General features: G+C 49.5%; 2 protein-coding genes across 2 annotated transcripts; both read left to right on the forward strand.

Moving 5' to 3' along the window:
* Positions 1-1,476: 1,476 nt before the first annotated feature.
* Positions 1,477-2,412, forward strand: LOC102461802 (olfactory receptor 51G2-like). The gene has a single exon (XM_006126570.3). The coding sequence runs from the start codon at positions 1,477-1,479 to the stop codon at positions 2,410-2,412; it is 936 nt and encodes a 311-aa protein (XP_006126632.3).
* Positions 2,413-9,042: 6,630 nt separating this feature from the next.
* Positions 9,043-9,978, forward strand: LOC142827193 (olfactory receptor 51G2-like). Its single transcript, XM_075921371.1, has one exon. It carries the CDS (start codon positions 9,043-9,045, stop codon positions 9,976-9,978), a length of 936 nt encoding a protein of 311 aa, XP_075777486.1.
* The last annotated feature ends 7,775 nt before the right edge of the window (positions 9,979-17,753 follow it).

The following is a 17,753-nucleotide window of genomic DNA, read 5'->3' on the forward strand; positions in this document are numbered from 1 at the left end:
CAATGCATGTCTCTATTCATCACTGAGTAGCAAGGCATTCCCAGGGAATGAGTCTACCCCCTGGCTCCACCACGTCCACCCAGCTTCACAATCATCATGGCTGTGTGCAGCACTTTTGTCCGCTGAAAAAAATTCTCTGATCAGTGAACAGGTGCATGAGCCTGTCTCCTGCTACCTGACCAGAAGCTCTTTCTAACACTTACATTCTGGGGCATGAAAACAACCCATTGGCAATACCTGCGCAAGACTTTCAAAAACTCCTGAGAGAACAGAACCCCTGGTCTGTTTCAGTGAAAGGTAGAGCAAAGGGGAGTGTAAATATGGTTATATGTAATAGATACCCAACTGAGGTAACTTGCACAGTCAGCTGAATATTAGTGAAAAACTAGTGTTTGCACTATTCACCATTTGTGAAGTCAACCCTTCCCCAACCAGATGAAGTGACTGTCTGTGTAGATTGTAACTTGCCTGGTGTCTACAGACCGAGGATGCAGGTCTTGTGAGGATGAAGAGAAGCCTGTATGATGACTGAATTCTCCTGAATCAATCAATGCTAACCAGTCAAAATACTTCAGGTTCTCCTGGGGGGATTCTTTTGGGCCAGAGTGTATCGCCAGAAGCTTCGAGTAAGGGAAAAATTATAGAGACCAGCTTTGACGGAATTTAAAGATATAAATCTTCAGTGACACAGTTGAAGTCAATGTTGCTGAATTCAGAATATGTCCCTAAGAATTTGTCCCGTGCACTGCAAAGAGGCAGTGACATAGTTTGGAGCGGAGATAATACTAATACGACAATTAATAATAATGTATTATTTTTATTATATCTTATGAGAGTGAGGCAATGAAACACATTTATAAAAAGTTTCAATATAAAGGTGAGACGTACAATCCCCCTTTTCACAAAGCACTAGCCATGTGTTTATGCATGTACCATAGTACAATGGTACCAAAGTGGAGGTCCAGAAAGAGTTTCTGTGTGTGAAGTTCATGACTGTAAATCTCTCTGCCACAAGGTATCACTGGGGCCAAGAGTACAGGCAGATCCAAAGAGGGGCTTCATGTTTATATGGGTAACCAGCAAATCCAATTAGAGTCATGAGTGTTTATCTCGGAGGGCTTGATTTTCCTGACAAATTACATCTAACTAGCGGGTGTCAGAGGGAAACTTTCCTTGATAATAGTATTAGTGCAGCTGTGTATTGCAGGGTTTCTTCCACCTTCCTCTGAATCATTTAGACCTGGCCACTGGCCACTGGTTAGAAGCAATGTAGGTCTGATCCAAGCAGACAGTGCCTATCTTGCTATTTGTGGTATAAGTCCAAGACTATAATTTAGCGGATCTTCCTCAAACACCAGGAAGTCTCTAGTCTTGATCTGAGAGCAGAATGATGGTTAGTTAAATGTCATACAGTCTCCTGTTGTTGTTCCTTTCAGGAAGCAAAGTAGAAAATGCCTTGGAGCTTTCCAGTACAATATGTCAGCTGTCAATGATACCAACTTCCAATTTGCAGTGTTCCTTCTCACTGGGATACCTGGGCACGAAGATGTCCATCTCTGGATCGCTATCCCCTTCTGCATCATGTATGTCATTTCGCTGGTAGGCAATTCCTTCCTTCTGTTCATTATAAAAACAGACCCAAGCCTCCATGAGCCCATGTACATTTTCCTTTCCATGTTGGCCCTCACAGACCTTGGTTTATCAATATCCACCATGCCAACGATACTGGGCATATTCTTGTTTAACTTTAGGGAGATCAGCCTGGATGCCTGTTTTGCTCAGCTGTTCTTCATCCACTTTCTTCAAGGTATTGAATCCTCCACGCTCCTGTTGATGGCCTTTGACCGCTTTGTTGCCATCTGTAACCCGCTGAGATATGCTTCCATCTTAACCCTGCCAAGAGTAGCCAAGATGGGGCTGGTGTTTGTGGTAAGAGAGGTGGCTGTAGTATATCCACTGCCCTTTCTGCTGAGACGGTTCCAATATTGTCGCTCCAATGTCCTCTCCCATTCCTACTGCCTGCACCAGGAAGTTATGAGGCTGGCTTGTGCGGACATCACAGTCAACAATATCTTTGGTCTGTTTACTGCACTCTTAACAATTGGTTTCGATTCGCTTCTGATCTTCCTCTCCTATGTGATGATCCTCAAAACAGTGCTGAGCATCGCGTCCCGCACGGAGAGCCTCAAGGCCCTGAACACCTGCGTCTCCCACCTCTGTGCTGTCCTGCTCTTCTTCTTACCTGTCATCGGCCTGGCTGTGATCCACAGATTTGGGAACAGCTCTTCTCACTTACTTCAGTTTCTCCTGGGCTACTTTTACCTGCTGGTCCCACCGCTGCTGAACCCAATCGTGTACAGCGTGAAAAACAAACACCTTCGTGCGAGGATCATCAGGGTGTTCATTAAGTGAAGGGTCATTTCATCACCCAGCTCCAGTGCTGGTGACATGGGAGATGAATTAAAAAATAAATGGCCGCACAGACCCCCATTCCATCCTGGACCTGTTATGCTCTAGGAGACATGAGCATTAATGATCTCTGCTGTGTAGAGGGAGGGTCGGATGGGGGTCTAAGGCCTGGAGCAATGGGCGAAGGGCAGGTGAGGGAGGAACGATGGGGGAAGGAGACCAAGGTAGGAAGCAGCATTTACAAAGTGACTGTGTTTGGAAGAGCCAGGGGACTGGTGGGATGTTGGCCCATAAAGAGCTGTTTGGTGGCTGCTCCGGCCTCAGAATTCCTGTTACTACAAACCATAAAGAGAAGGGAGGTGGCTGTTGTTTCCCATGACGCCAGGCCTGTCACCTTCCTGTCTCTGCTTAAACACCCAGGAGCCCTGAGATAAACCACAGAGCTGTTCTGCAGTCACAGTCCTGGCCCATCCTGAGCACGCTGATGATGTGTGACCCATGAGCCCTGCACCAGCTATGGCCAGAGGCTGTTCAAGGAGCACAGACACCCACCCTTCCCCCTTGCCCACAGCCGGGGGCTTGTGACTGAGTCGTGTCAGAGACGTGATTCTTGCAGGAGACCTGGGAGAAGCCAGTCAGACAACTCCTCCCTCCCCTTTAATGGCTCTGCACCACACACACACACACACTCTGAGCGCACTTTCTGCCAAGGGAGGGCAGAGTTGTGTGTGCGAGGGAGGGTCTGACCCACAGGAGTCCTGGCAAGAGATTCAGGTGAAATTTTTCAGCATCCACTGGGTTTGTGCTGCTCCACCTCGTTGGGAAGTGGTGGAAACAGGCTCCGTTAGCCTCCCCCTTGCCGAGAGGCACAGCAAGCCTAGTTCCTGCACCTTAGGGTGACCTTTGCAAACAGGCAAAAGCAGGACACGGGAAGGAGTTCTTCTCTGAGGCTCCACGCTCTGCTCCTCCTTTTCCTCAGAGGTCCCTGCCCCATTTCGCCTCCCCCCATATCTTCACCCTGTTCCTCTTCACCTTGAGGTCCTATGTCTCCTGACCTTTCTGAAAGTCAGGGCTGGGCTGTGGTAAGAGACACGCAGGGTTCCCGGCCCACTGTGGGAAACTACGGACCCTCTACCTGCTCTGGGGAGCGCACAGGGACTAGAGGAGCAGCAGGAGCAGGGTCTGTGGGTAGCCCCCCTCTCAAGACCCTGGCTCCCCAGGGTACCGAAATGGAGTTCCGTGTCATGTGGTCTGGTCACATGCCTTTGCCTGACCTGCTGAATCAGAGCAGCCATTCCCCATAGGCTGTCCGGAGCTTTCTTGGGAAAACTCTCCTAGGGACTATTGCTTCCGCTAAGTTCCCCTTCCCAACCTGCTGTCTAGAATAGCAGTTTTCAAACTTCATTTGTGGACCTGCCAGGGGCTTGGAGCTTCCCACAGCCCCTCTTGGCTGGAAATGTTGGCCCACAGACAATGGGAGCTGTGAGGTTCCGTTGCTACAGACACTTGACTTACCAAAGCATCATTGGCCCATCAGTGGCTTACAAAGGGGTCCCCAGAATCAAGTTTGTAACCAACTGGTCTAGACTGCAACTAAGTATTTTGCATTGTGGGTGCCACCCAGGTATCACCACACATGGAGATAGTCAATATTCATAACTTCAGCTGCAATAATAAGCCATGCAAACACATGACACCATCACAATCTGCCAATCTTAACATTTCCATAAATACCTGACAAGACACATTTTCTACAAGAGACATTTAAACTATCTCATAGAATCATAGAATACTAACTGGAAGGGACCTCGAGAGGTCATCAAATGCAGTCCCCTGCCCTCACGGCAGGACCAAATACTGTCTAGACCATCCCTGATAGAATTAATAATTATTTTTGTAATACAGGAAAGGGGCTGCCAGGGAGAAATCTGGTCCCACATTATTACTATATTTTATGTTATGTCAGTAAGAACACATGACAGCACCATCATTACCATATGGTCACCCTTGCCTTAGCCATGTGGTGAGTCAAACCCTGAGAACAGTGATGGCAAGTCCAGGTTCCATCAACGGAGCCTGCAGCAGGGCTAGTGCTGCAGGCCAGTTGTTTAGCATCATCCCCCATCCCCTGGGATCTGGCCTCCTGCCGTTTGCTATTGGATGTCATGGGTTAAAGCTTAGGTTCCCTGATGGCCAAGTAGCTCCCTCAAGGATATGTACAAAAATGCTTCATAAAGACAGTTGTCTCCCTTTCTAAACACACACTGCCTGCTCCTTGTGCAGCTTCTCTGGTGATTCCTTGTTTTTTAGGGTGAAGACCTCTGATGCCAGCGACTCCCTTCTAGCAGGAACTGGGTACGTTGGCAGGTTTCACTGTCTGTAACATGCCAAGTGCAGGGCGAAGGCTGCAGGCTGTTTGTATTGGCAGATGTTCTGTGCAGCAGCAGAGGACGCAGCTGGGCTGTCCGGGTGACTCAGAGATAGGGTGACAGGCAGGCAGCACTAAGTAGATGGGGAACCCTCCCTTACAACTGCCCAAGCTCCATGGTGTTTTTTTGACGCTACAGAAGAAATTCAAAATGAGCTGGAGTCCGGGTTGCTCTGGGATCCCACTTCTAGAGGTGCCATGTGCTCCGAGCAAGGTACTGCCAAGGGCTGAGGGAAAGGGGATCTCCCAGGGTAGTAGTGAATGGTTCCCAAATAGTTTTTTCTGAATGGAAATGCATTCAGCAAATGCATTTCCAAACACTTTATTCTCCGGCTTGATGGTGCAGGCAGGAATTCAGAGCTGCGTTGCTCTCTGGCAACAAATCTGATATTTCTGTTACCTGAACAGCTGAGGGCTCCATCACTTCTACCCAATAGGTTCTCCAAAGAGTTACAGTGCTCCTGGCATCACTATCCCGAATTGCAAATCCTAAGCCTCATACCCTGCCCTGTTATGGGCTGGAATCCCGTGATCCTCCCACTTTCAGGGGTGGCGTTGCATTTTAGGCTGCCTCACTTTACAAACTGTCTCCCAGTGTGAATTGTTGCCTTCACATTGAACCCCAATATAATTTTAGGGAAGATCCCTAGTTTGTGTCCTTAATTGCCACCGATTCCCCACTCTTTTGTCCATCAGCTCATGCACAATCAGGATAATAGTGGAGAACGATAGGGGTCAAGAGATCATGCAGGGCGAACCTCTGCTCTCCTAGTGGGACTAAGTAGTATCTCCTCTAGCATGTGTGATCAGCCGCTCTGACATGAGGTTTCTTGAAGCATACGTTTTGTGTGTACCAGCCCCCTACAGTTTGCACTTCTTTGTGTTAAGCTTTCTGTCAGCAGCAACCAGAAATGACCCAGATCTTTCGATGGTTGCAAAGTCTTAATATTTAGCACTTCTGTACAGTATTAGCTCTTCACAGTCACTCTACAAGCATTAAACAAACTCAACCTAAAGCCTTTTCGCTTTTGAACGACCAGGAGTTGACAAACCAGGGCTTCTCCTTGTTGTGCGTCCTGTGCCCCTGAAGAAAAAGACTTTATTGAAAATCAGCATCTGAAATGAACCGCCAATGAGCTTCCAGTGGAATACTCCAAGCAAGGCTGCTGGAGCGACAACCTTGTTATTTCAGGTCTTGTTATATCAGAGTGACGCCCTTGTTATATCAAGTACGGAGAAATGTTGCCCTGTGGAACGAGGCTGAGCACGAAGAAATAATTTGGTGGCCTGTGCATTCCAGGACAGCAAAATGCAATAAAGAAAAACATTTGATTTCTTTGCTTTTTAGTTCAGTTTGGTGCCATTGGGAGCACAGTATATCAGACATCTGAAGCCCCTCGATGGAAGATACTGTGAAAGTTAATGCCCTGGTATGTAGAATGGGGTGTTTTGCTTTTCTTATGAGTGTGTGGGAATTTGTTTGCTCCTGAATGACAGACCCACTCCTGGGGAGCCAGCTGTGTTGCAGATTCTATAAGCTTTATACTGAAGAACCTTCAGCGCAGGGCCGTAGACGGATCCCACCTCCCACCCTGCTCCCAAAGAGCTGGCTGCTGCCCTGCGTTGCTGTCTATGGGAAACAGTGCATGCTGGAAACGAGGTTTTCAGCTGGATCCCAGTGCACACTGGCTCCCAGCCCCGCTCCCAGGGAGCCGAATGCCATCCCCTGCTGTGGGCTCAGATGCAGCCCCACCAGAGCGGGCATGTAACAGTTTCCGTATTTGATAAGCTCATGCTTATTGGTTAATCATTTAAACGGTTACAGTTTAAACGATTACATCCCTGAGGGAGAGAACAAGAGATTACTAGCATGTGGGAAACTGAGCTCCATTTCCATGAATACTCCTCCAGTTGACTTTGAAATCCACTTCCTGCAAACCCTCATCGTGCCTGAATAACAGGTGCTGGGGTTACGTACCAGAGAGTGAGAGCTCAGGGGATGAATATTTCATATGCAGACCCCCGTGCATGTCACCACACCGGGCACAGGCGAGAGACTGACAGAACAGGCCCTGAGGAGAACCAGTCAGCTCTTAACCCAGGGACTGTGGAGCTGCTGGATGTTTGTTTGCTAACAAGAGACTCTGCCACCTTTTCAGGGTTTGGAGAAAGCCAGATGACAGAAGCTACATTTGAAATCCCACTGTAACATGAGAAATCATCTCTGAAAGGAGATCGGAGGGGAAAGGATGGATCAGTAAGTGAGTGCCCAAGTGGAGATGTTTGGAACCAGGGTGGGCTGGCAGTCCCACCATCATCTCCCCCATGTTCCCTTGCAGACATGAGGCTGGGTTCAGCTGCCCTTCCCCCTCACTGCTGTGCTGCTCCTGCTCTGTGCCTTGGAGTTGCTCCTACGAGTCGCCTGCTTTCCGGGGGCTGAGGACTAGGAAGGACAAGAGGGTGCTGATGTCAGAATGTCCCCCCTCGCCTCCTCCATCCTGCGCCATACCCCATCTCCATAGCGCAGGATATCACAGCTACAGAGTCTTGTTTCTGGACTTCCCTGGCCACTTACAAGAGCAATATGCGTCAAGTGAGCCCCACGTACTTAAAGGGGCAATGGATGTCTCTATCCGCCCCCTGCCACACAGACACTGTGCATCTCTGTCTATCTCCCCCCCCCCCCCCCCCATGGCCATGTGCAGCTGTGTATGCACCATGCAGGAGAGAGAGTGGTGCACGCCAGTGGGATAGTGTGAGTTCACCACCAGGTTCAGTTTATGCTGGGAAGCGATAGCAGCCACTGTCCTGCATCTCTTGTGTTTTCCTTCCTCCTGCCTCAGTCCAGGCTGCCTTGTTGAGTCTGAGGCTACATTAACAGCACCGTGTTGACCCTGAAGGGTTCATGTGAGTGCTAGTTCATGACTGAGTAGCAAGGCATTCCCTGAGAAAGAGTCCATACCCTGACTCCACCACCTCCACCAACCTTCACAATCAGCATGGCTGTGTGCAGCACTAAAGAGTTTGTTAGCAAGTGGTTAAAAGTGTCATCGTTTCTGTACGGTCTTGCCTGCTGAAAAGCATTCTCTGATCAGTGAATTGGTGCATGATCCTGCCTCCTGCTACCGGATCAGAAGCTCTTTCTAACGCTTCCATTCTGGATCATGAAGAGAATCTATTGGCAATACCTGCACAAGTCTTTCAAAAAGTTGCGAGAGAACAGAACCCCTGGTCTGTCTCAGCAAAGGGTAGAGGAAAGGGGAGTGTAAATGTGGTTGTATGTAATAGATGCCCAATGAAACACATTTATAAATAGCTTGACCGTAGAGGTGTGAAGTACAATGTCCCTTTTCACCATGCACTAGCCATGTGTTTATGCACATGCCATGATACAATGGCACCAAAGTGGAGGTCCAGAAAGGGTTTCTCTGCGTGACGTTCATGACTGTAAATCACACAGAGATCAAGTAGCCTGTGGAACTCTCTGCCACAAGCTGTCATTGGGACCAAGAACACAGATGGATTCAAAGAAGGCTTATGTTTATATGGGTAACCAGCAAATCCAATTAGAGCCGTGAGAGCTGTCTTGGAAGGGCTGTAAATCTTCCTTGATTTTCACCACAAATTATGTCTAACTAGTAGGTGCCAGTGGGAAACTTTCCTTGAGAATAGGTATGAACGCAGCTGTATATTGCAGGGTTTCTTCTACCTTCCTCTGAATCATCTAGACTTGGCCACTGGATACTGGGTTAGAGGCAATGCAGGTCTGATCCAGGCTTACAGTGCCTATATTGCTATTGGTGGTGTAAATCCAAGACTATGAGTTAGATGATCTTCCTCAGGGAATTCAGGGGGTACCCAAGTTAGTCTGTTACAGAAAAAAAAACCAACAGGGGGTGGGCAACAGAGCATCTTTCTCTTCCCCCCCTTCCCTTCTACTATTTATTTCGAGTTTTCTTGTCCCCTAGTGTTAACTCTGGTCATCTGAAGAAGTGGGCAGTGCCCATGAAAGCTCATGATACCATCTACATGTTTTGTTAGTTTATAAAGTGCTACCAGACCATTTGCTTGCTGTTTTTTTTTCCTCAGGGAAGTCTCTAGTTTTGATCAGAGAGCAGAATGATATCTAGTTAAATGTCATCCAGTCTCCTGTTGTTCCTTTCAGGAAGTAAAGTAGAAAAAGTCTTGGAACTTTCCAGTACAATATGTCAGCTGTCAATGATACCAACTTCCAATTTGCAGTGTTCCTTCTCACTGGGATATCTGGGCACGAAGACATCCATCTCTGGATCGCTATCCCCTTCTGCATCATGTATGCCATTTCGTTAGTAGGCAATTCCTTCCTTCTGTTCATTATAAAAACAGACCCAAGCCTCCATGAGCCCATGTACATTTTCCTTTCCATGTTGGCCCTCACAGACCTTGGTTTATCAATATCCACCATGCCAACGATACTGGGCATATTCTTGTTTAACTTTAGGGAGATCAGCCTGGATGCCTGTTTTGCTCAGTTGTTCTTCATCCACTTTCTTCAAGGTATTGAATCCTCCATGCTCCTGTTGATGGCCTTTGACCGCTTTGTTGCCATCTGTAACCCGCTGAGATACGCCTCCATCTTAACTCTGCCAAGAGTAGCCAAGATGGGGCTGGTGTTTGTGTTAAAAGGGGTGGCTATAGTATGTCCACTGCCCTTTCTCCTGAAACGGTTCCAATATTGTCGCTCCAATGTCCTCTCCCATTCCTACTGCCTGCACCAGGAAATTATGAGGCTGGCTTGTGCGGATACCACAGTCAACAATGTGTATGGCTTGTTTACTGCACTTTTGACACTGGGTTTCGATTCGCTTCTGATCTTCCTCTCCTACGTGATGATCCTCAAAACAGTGCTGAGGATCGCATCATGCACAGAGAGCCTCAAGGCCCTGAACACCTGCGTCTCCCACCTCTGTGCCGTCCTGCTCTTCTACGTACCTGTCCTTGGCCTGGCTGTGATCCACAGATTTGGGAACAGCTCTCCTCATTTGTTTCAGTTTCTCCTGGCCTACTTTTACTTGATGGTCCCACCACTGCTGAACCCAGTCGTGTACAGCGTGAAAAGCAAACACCTTCGTGCGAGGATCATCAGGGTGTTCATCAAGTGAAGGGTCATTTCATCACCCGGCTCCCGCGCTTGTGAGATGGGAGATGAATAAAAAAAAAAAGGCACCGGCCCCCAGTTCCATTCTGGACCGTTATGCTCTGGAAGACATGAGTTTTAATGGTCTTTGCTGTGTAGAGGGAGGGTCAGATGGGGCCTAAGACCTGGAGCAGTGGGTGAGGGGCAGGTGAGGGAGGAGTGATGGGGGAAGGAGACCAAGGCAGGAAGTAGCATTTACGAAGTGACTGTGATCAAAAGAGCCAGGGGACCGGTGGGATGTTGGCCGCTGAAGAGCTGTTTGGTGGCTGCTCCGACCTCAGAATTCCTGTCAGTACAAACAAAAAAGAGAAGGGGTGTGGCTGTAGTTTCCCATGACACCAGGCCTGTCACTGTCCTGTCTCTCCTTAAACACCCAGGAGCCCTGAGATAAACCACAGGGCTGTTCTGCAGTCGCAGTCCTGGCCCTTCTGAGCACGCTGATGCTGTGTGACCCATGAGCCCTGAACCAGCTGTGGCCAGCGGCTGTTCAAGGGGCACAGACACCCTCTTTCCCCCCCCCCCCCAGCTGTGTGTGTGAGGGAGGGTCTGACATACAGGAGTCCTGGCAAGAGACTCAGGCCAAGGTTTTCACCATCCGCTCAGGTTGTGCTGCCACAGCTCCTTAAAAAGGGGCTACAGACCCCCAGAGAGGCACATCAAGCTCCCATTTCAGCCAAATTCCTAAGTTCCAAGTTTCTACCATGTCTTTCTCTGCCCTCTCCATTTTGGGGCCAGGCCCCCATATGCACTCACCTGCCTGTGGAGATGGAGGAGGGTTGGGATGGGGGCGGAGAGGCAGAGGAGGAGCAGGCAAGCCAAGGGATGATAGAGGGAGCGGAGGACAAAACTGGTGCCCCCTTGGCATGGCACCGGGGGACAACTGCCCCCCCTCGCTATGCCACTGATAGTGAGCTCCCATTCCAGCCTAGATCCTGCAGTTTAGGGTCACCTTTTCAAACAGGTAAAAGCAGGACCCAGGAAGGAGTCGTCCTCCTCCCCCGCAAGACCTGCACCTGCTCATCTTCTTCCCCTGAGGCTCCACGCTCTGCTCCCCTTTTTCCTAAGAGGTCCCTGCCTCATTTCCCCTCCACTCAAATCTTATCACTGTTCCTCTTCACCTTGAGATCCTTTCTCCTAGCTTTTCTGAAAACCAGGCCTGGGCTATGGTAAGAATTACACAGGGTTCCCGGGCCACTGTGGGAAACTATGGACCCTCTACCTGGCCTGGGGAGAGCACAGGGTTTAGAGGAGCAGCAGGTGTCGGATCTATGAGTAGCCCCCCTCTCAAGAGCGTGGCTTCCCACAGGAACCAAAATGGAGTTCAGTGTCATGTGGTCTGGGCGCATGCCTTTGCTTGACCTGCTGAGTCAGAGCAAACATGATGCATAGACTGTCTGCACCTTTCTGTTACGTCAGGAAGAACACATGACAGCACCATCATTATCACAGTCACCCTTGCCTGAGCTATTTGGCAAATTGAACCCTGAGAACAGTGATGACAAGTCCAGTTTCCATTGACAAAGCCTGCAGCCGGGCTGGTGATGCAGGCTAGTTGTTTAGAATCAGCCCCAATCCCTTGGGATATGGCTTGCTGCCATTTGCCGTTGGCTGTCATGGGGTTTAAGCTGGTGCACATGAAGCCAAGCGGCTGAGGTTCCCTGATGGCCAAGTAGCTCCCTCAAGGATATGTACAAAAATGCTTCATAAAGACAGTTGTCTCCCTTTCTAAACACACACTGCCTGCTCCTTGTGCAGCTTCTCTGATGACTCCTTGTCTTTTAGGGTGAAGACCTCTGGTTCCAGCGGCTCCCTTCTAGCAGGAACTGGGTACGTTGGCAGGTTTCACTGTCTGTAACATGCCAAGTGCAGGGCGAAGGCTGCAGGCTGTTTGCATTGGCAGCTGTTCTGTGCAGCGGCAGAGGACGCAGCTGGGCTGTCGGGGTGACTCAGAGGTGGGGTGACAGGCAGGCAGCACTAAGTAGATGGGGAACCCTCCCTTACAACTGCCCAAGCTCCATGGTGTTTTATTTAAGCTACAGAAGAAATTCAAAATGAGCTTGGAGTGTTAAACCCTCAATGCCCCAAGTCAGGATTCTTCAGGGGTCCCACTTCTAGAGGTGCCATGTGCTCTGAGCGAGGTCCTGCCAGGGGCTGAGGGAAAGGAGAGCTCCCAAAGTAGCAGTGCCGGCCAGGGCACGCTGTGGAGCAGTGGCTCCCAAATAGTTTTATTCTGAATGGAAATGCATTCAGCAAAAGCATTTCTAAACATTTTATTCTCTGGCTCGATGGTGCAGGCAGGAATTCAGAGCTGCGTTGCTCTCTGGCAACTAATCTGATATTTCTGTTACCTGAACAGCTGAGGGCTCCATCACTTCTACCCAATACGTTCTCCAAAGAGTTATGGTGCTCCTGGCATCTCTATTCCTCTTGTTTTCCGAATTGCAAATCCCAAGCCTCATACCCTGCCCTGTTATAAATTCATGGAGGTTAGGTCCATAAAAGGCTATTAGCCAGGGGATAAAATGGTGTCCTTGGGGCTGTGTCCAGACTCAGGGGTTTTTTCGGAAAAAGTAGCCCTTTCCCGAAAAAACTTCCCCTGCATCCAGACTCAAGCCGCGTTCTTTCGAAATTAATTCAAAAGAACGCGGCTTTTCTTTCGATGGCGGTAAACCTCAATTTACGAGGAAGAATGCCTTCTTTCGAAAGTTCCTCTTTCGAAAGAAGGTGTTCTTCAATGTAAATAGGGCTTCTTCGAAAGAGAGCATCCAGACTCACTGGATGCTTTCTTTCGAAAAAGCAAGCCGCTTTTTCGAAATTTCTCCGTGCAGTCTAGACGCTCTCTTTCGAAAGAGGCTCTTTCGAAAGATGCTTGCAGTCTAGACATAGCCTGGCCTCTGTTTGTCAGAGGCTGGAGAGGGATGGCAGGAGACAAATTGCTTGATCATTGTCTTTGGTCCACCCTCTCTGGGGCACCTGGTGCTGGCCACTGTCGGTAGACAGGATACTGGGCTAGATGGACCTTTGGTCTGACCCAGTACGGCCGTTCTTATGTTCTTATGTTATGTTCTTATGTTCTTATGTTATGATCTGGAATCCCGTGATCTTGCCACTTTCAGGGGTGGCGTTGCATGTGAAGCAGTCTCACTCTGCAAACTGTCTCCCAGTGTGAATTGTTGCCTTCACATTGAACCCCAATATAATTTGTGGGAAGATCCCTAGTTTGTGTCCTTAATCGCCACTGATTCCCCACCCTTTTGTCAGCACGCTCATCCGCCATTAGAATAATTGGTGAGAATTATAGGGCTTTCCTGTTCCCCTGAGAAAAAAAGACATTATTGAAAATCAGCATCTTAAAAGAACCACTAAGGAACCAGTTCAATACTCCAAGCAGGGCTGCTGGAGCGACAACCTTGTTATTTCAGGTCTTGTTATATCAGAGTGACACCCTTGTTATATCAAGTACAAAGACGCGTTGGCCTGTGCAAGAAGGCTAAGCACAAAGAAACAATTTAGAGGCCTGTGCATCCCAGAATAGCGTCATACAATAAAGAAAAATATTGGATTTCTTTGGTTTTAGTTCAGTTCGGAGCCATTGGGAGCACAGTACACCATGTATCTGAAGCCCCTCAATGGAAGATACTGTGATAGTTAATACTCTGTTATCTAGAATGGGGTGTTTTGCTTTTCCTACGAGTGTGTGGGAATTTGTTTGCTCCTGAATGACAGACCCACTCCCAGGGACCTGGCTGTGTTGCAGATTCTATAAGCTTTATACTGAAGAACCTTCAGCGCAGGGCAGTAGACGGCTCCCACCTGCCACTCTGCTCCTAGGGAGCTGGCTGCAGCCCTTTGTTGCTGACTAAGGGAGCCAGTGCATGGTGGAAATGAGCTTTTAAGCTGGCTCCCAGCCCCACTCCTAGGGAGCCGAATGCCATCCTCCGATGTGGACTCGATCCAGCCCCACCGGAGTGGGCATGTAACAGTTTCAGTATTCAATAAGCTTGTGCTTATTGGTTAACCATTGTACATCCCTGAGGGAGAGAACAAGAAATTACAGGCAGTCCCCGGGTTACGTACAAGATAGGGACTGTAGGTTTGTTCTTAAGTTGAATCTGTATGTAAGTCGGAACTGGCGTCCAGATTCAGCCACTGCTGAAACTGACCACCAGTTCTGACTTACATACAGATTCAACTTAAGAACCCCAAGCGCCCCCAAGTCAGCTGCTGCTGAAACTGATCAGCGGCTGATTCCAGGAAGCCTGGGGCAGAGCAACTCTGCCTCGGGCTTCCTGTAGTCAGTGCTGGTCAGTTTCAGCAGCGGCTGACTTGGGGACGCCTGGGGCAGAGCAGCTGGGGTGCTGCTGGGTTGCTCCAGTAGCACCGCTCCTCGGCGCTACTGGACCAACCCAGCAGCACCCCAGCTGCTCTGCCCCAGGCGTCCTGATTCAGCCACTGCTGAAACTGACCAGCAGCGGCTGAATCAGGACCTGGGGCAGAGCAGCTGGGGTGCTGCCGGGTTGGTCCAGTAGTGCCCAGAGCGGCGCTGCAGGACCAATCGGCAGTGCCCCAGCTGCTCTGCCCCAGGGTCCACAACAAAAGCCTGGTCTGCTGGGGGGGGGGCACACTAGCTGCGCCCCGCCCCCAGCAGACCAGGAACACGGGGAGCAGAGCCGCAGCGGCAGCGGGGTGCCACACCTCTGAGGCTTTGCCCTGGCAAAGTCTCAGAGGCGCGGGACCCCGCCACGGCTGCGGCTTCAGTCCCGGTGCCTGTGGTCTGCTGGGGACCGTCTCCAGCAGACCATAGGCACCGGGACTGAAGCCGCAGCAGCGGCGGGTTCCCGCGCTTCTGAGGCTTTGCTCTGGCAAAGCCTCAGAAGTGCGGGAACCCGCCGCTGCTGCGGCTTCAGTCCCAGTGCCCCTGGTCTGCTGGAGACGGTCTCCAGCAGACCAGGGGCACCGGGAGCAGCTTACGAATGGGGCTTTCTCGCCCTGGAGCTCGCAGGTAGCAATCCGCCACCTCGACCTCCGGGGCGAGAAAGCCCCGTTCGTAAGTGCGGATCCGACATAAGTCGGATCCGCGTTAGTCGGGGACTGCCTGTACTGGCATGTGGGAAGCTGAGCTCCATTTCCATGATTGCTCGTCCATTTCACTTTGAAATCCACCTCCTGCAAACCCTCATCATGCCTGAATAACAGGTGCTGGGGTTACATACCAGAGAGTGAGAGCTCAGGGGATGAATATTTCATATGCAGACCCCAGGGCATGTAACCACGCAGGGCTACATCTAGACTGCAAGCCTCTTTCAAAAGAGGCTTTTTCGAAAGATACTTTCGAGAAAGCCTCTTTTGAAAAAGAGCATCTTGACTACAATCAGTACTTTTGAAAAAGCAAGCTGCTTTTTCGAAAGAGAGCCCCCAGGCAGTCTGGATGCTGTCTTTCGAAAAAGCTCAGTTTGCATTACATAGTGCCTTTTCTCGAAAGAGCACTTTCAAAAAAAGGCATTCTTCCTCATAAAACGAGGTTTTCCCCAGTCAAAAAAACGACTGTGTTCTTTCGATTTAGCTTTGAAAGAATGTGGCCGCAGTCTAGATGCAGGGGAAGCTTTTTCAATAAAAGGCCAGACACAGCCTGAGTACAGGCCAGAGACTGACAAAGCAGAACCTGAGGAGAACCAGTCAGCTCTTAACCCAGGGGCAGAGGTGCTACTGGATTTTGTTTGCTGACAAGAGACTCTGCCACCTTTTCAGGGTTTGGAGAAAGCCAGATGACACAAGGTACATTTGAAGTCCCACTATAACCCGAGAAATCATCTCTGAAAGAGGATCGGAGGGGAAAAGATGGATCGGTAAGTGAGTGCCCAAGTGGAGATGTTTGGAACCAGGGTGGGCTGGCAGTCCCACCATCAGCTCCTGCATATTCCCTTGAAGATATGAGGCTGGGTTTTCCCCCCCCCACACACACTGCTGTGCTGCTCCTGCTCTGTGCCTTGAAGTTGCTCCCAAGAGTCGCCTGCTTTCTTGGGGTGAGCACTAGGATGAGCAAGAGGGTGCTGATGTCTCCCCTCCTCCATCCAGCTCCGTACCCCATCTCCATAGCGCAGGATATCACAGCTACAGAGTCTTGTTTCTGGATTTCCTGGACCACTTACAAGGGTAATATGCTTGAAGTGATCCTCGCGTACTGAAAGGAGCAATGGATGATTCTGTCCGCCCCCCACCACACAGACACTAGGGCTATGTCTACACTGGCGGGTTCTTGGGCAACAATGACCGTTCCTGTGCAAGAATCCACAGGCCATCCACACTGCCAGCCTGCTCTTGCGCAAGAAGATTTACGGTACGGCGTGGTAAGAGAGAGCTTCTTGCGCAAGAGCTGCGCTCTTTTCTAACAGGTGTAAGCTCTCTTGCGCAAGAGGGCAGTGTGGACACGCGGCAGGGGTTTCTTGCGCAAGAAATCCCTATGGCTAAAATGGCCATCAGAGCTTTCTTGCGCAAGAGAGAGTCCACACTGCCATTGGTGCTCTTGCGCAAAAGCACATCTCGGACATGGCAGTGTGGACGTTTTCTTGCACAAGACTTCTTGCACAAGAACCCTTGCGGAAGATGTTCTTGCGCAAGAAGCCACCAGTGTAGACATAGCCTATGTGTCTCTGTCTGTCTCACAACCCCCATGGCCTTGTGCAGCCGTGAATGCACCATGCAGGAGAGAGATTGGTGCACGCCAGCGGAGTAGTGTGGGTTCACCACCAGGTTCATCACCATGTTAGCAGCCACTTCCCTGTGTCTCTTGTGTTTCCTTCCTCCTGCCCCTGTTCAGGCTGCCTTGTTGAGTCTGAGGCTACATTAACTGCACCGTGTTGACCCTGGAGGGTTCATCTAAGAGCTAGCTCATGATTGAGTAGCAAGGCATTTCTGGGAAAGAGTCCACCCCCTGACTCCACCACCTTCACCCACCTTCACAATCAGCATGGCTGTGTGCAGCACTAAAGAGTTTGTTAGCAAGTGGTTAAAAGTGATGTGGTTTGTGTATAGTCTTTTGTCTGCTGAAAAACATTCTCTGATCAATGAACAGGTACATGATCCTGCCTCCTGCTATCTGACCAGAAGCTGTTTCTAACACTTATTCTGGGTTATGAAGACAATCCCCAGGCTATACCCATGCCAGACTTTCTAAAATTTGAGAGACCAGAACCCCTGGTCTGTTTCAGCAAAGGGTAAAGGAAAGGGGAGTGTAAATGTGGTTGTATGTAATAGATGCCCAACACATGTTACATGTGCATGGATGAGGTATCTTGCACAATCAGCTGACTATTAGTACAAATCTATTCACCTTTTGTGAAGCCAACCCTTCCCAGCCCAGAAAAAATAACTGTCTTTGTAGATTGTAATTTTCCTGGTATCTACAGATCGAGAATGCTGGTCTTTTGAGGATGAAGAGAAACCTGGAGTATGACTGAATTGTCCTGAATCAATCAATGCTAACCAGGCAAAGCACTTCAACTTCTCTTGGGGGGCTTTTTTTTTGGGTCAGAGTGTATCACCAGTAGCATCTAGTAAGGGAAAAATTATAGAGACCAGGTTTGACTGAATTTAAATATAAAAACCTACAGTGATGCAGTTGAGGTTAATGTTTCTGAATTCGCAATCTGTCCGTAGGTATTTGTTGCATGCACTGCAAAGAGGTAGTGACATGAACTGGAGTGGAGAAAATCTTCCTCCTCCTCCTAGTTATAATAACAA

The sequence above is a fragment of the Pelodiscus sinensis genome, chromosome 1, assembly GCF_049634645.1.
Source record: "Pelodiscus sinensis isolate JC-2024 chromosome 1, ASM4963464v1, whole genome shotgun sequence".
In the NCBI taxonomy this organism is placed as follows: domain Eukaryota; kingdom Metazoa; phylum Chordata; order Testudines; family Trionychidae; genus Pelodiscus; species Pelodiscus sinensis.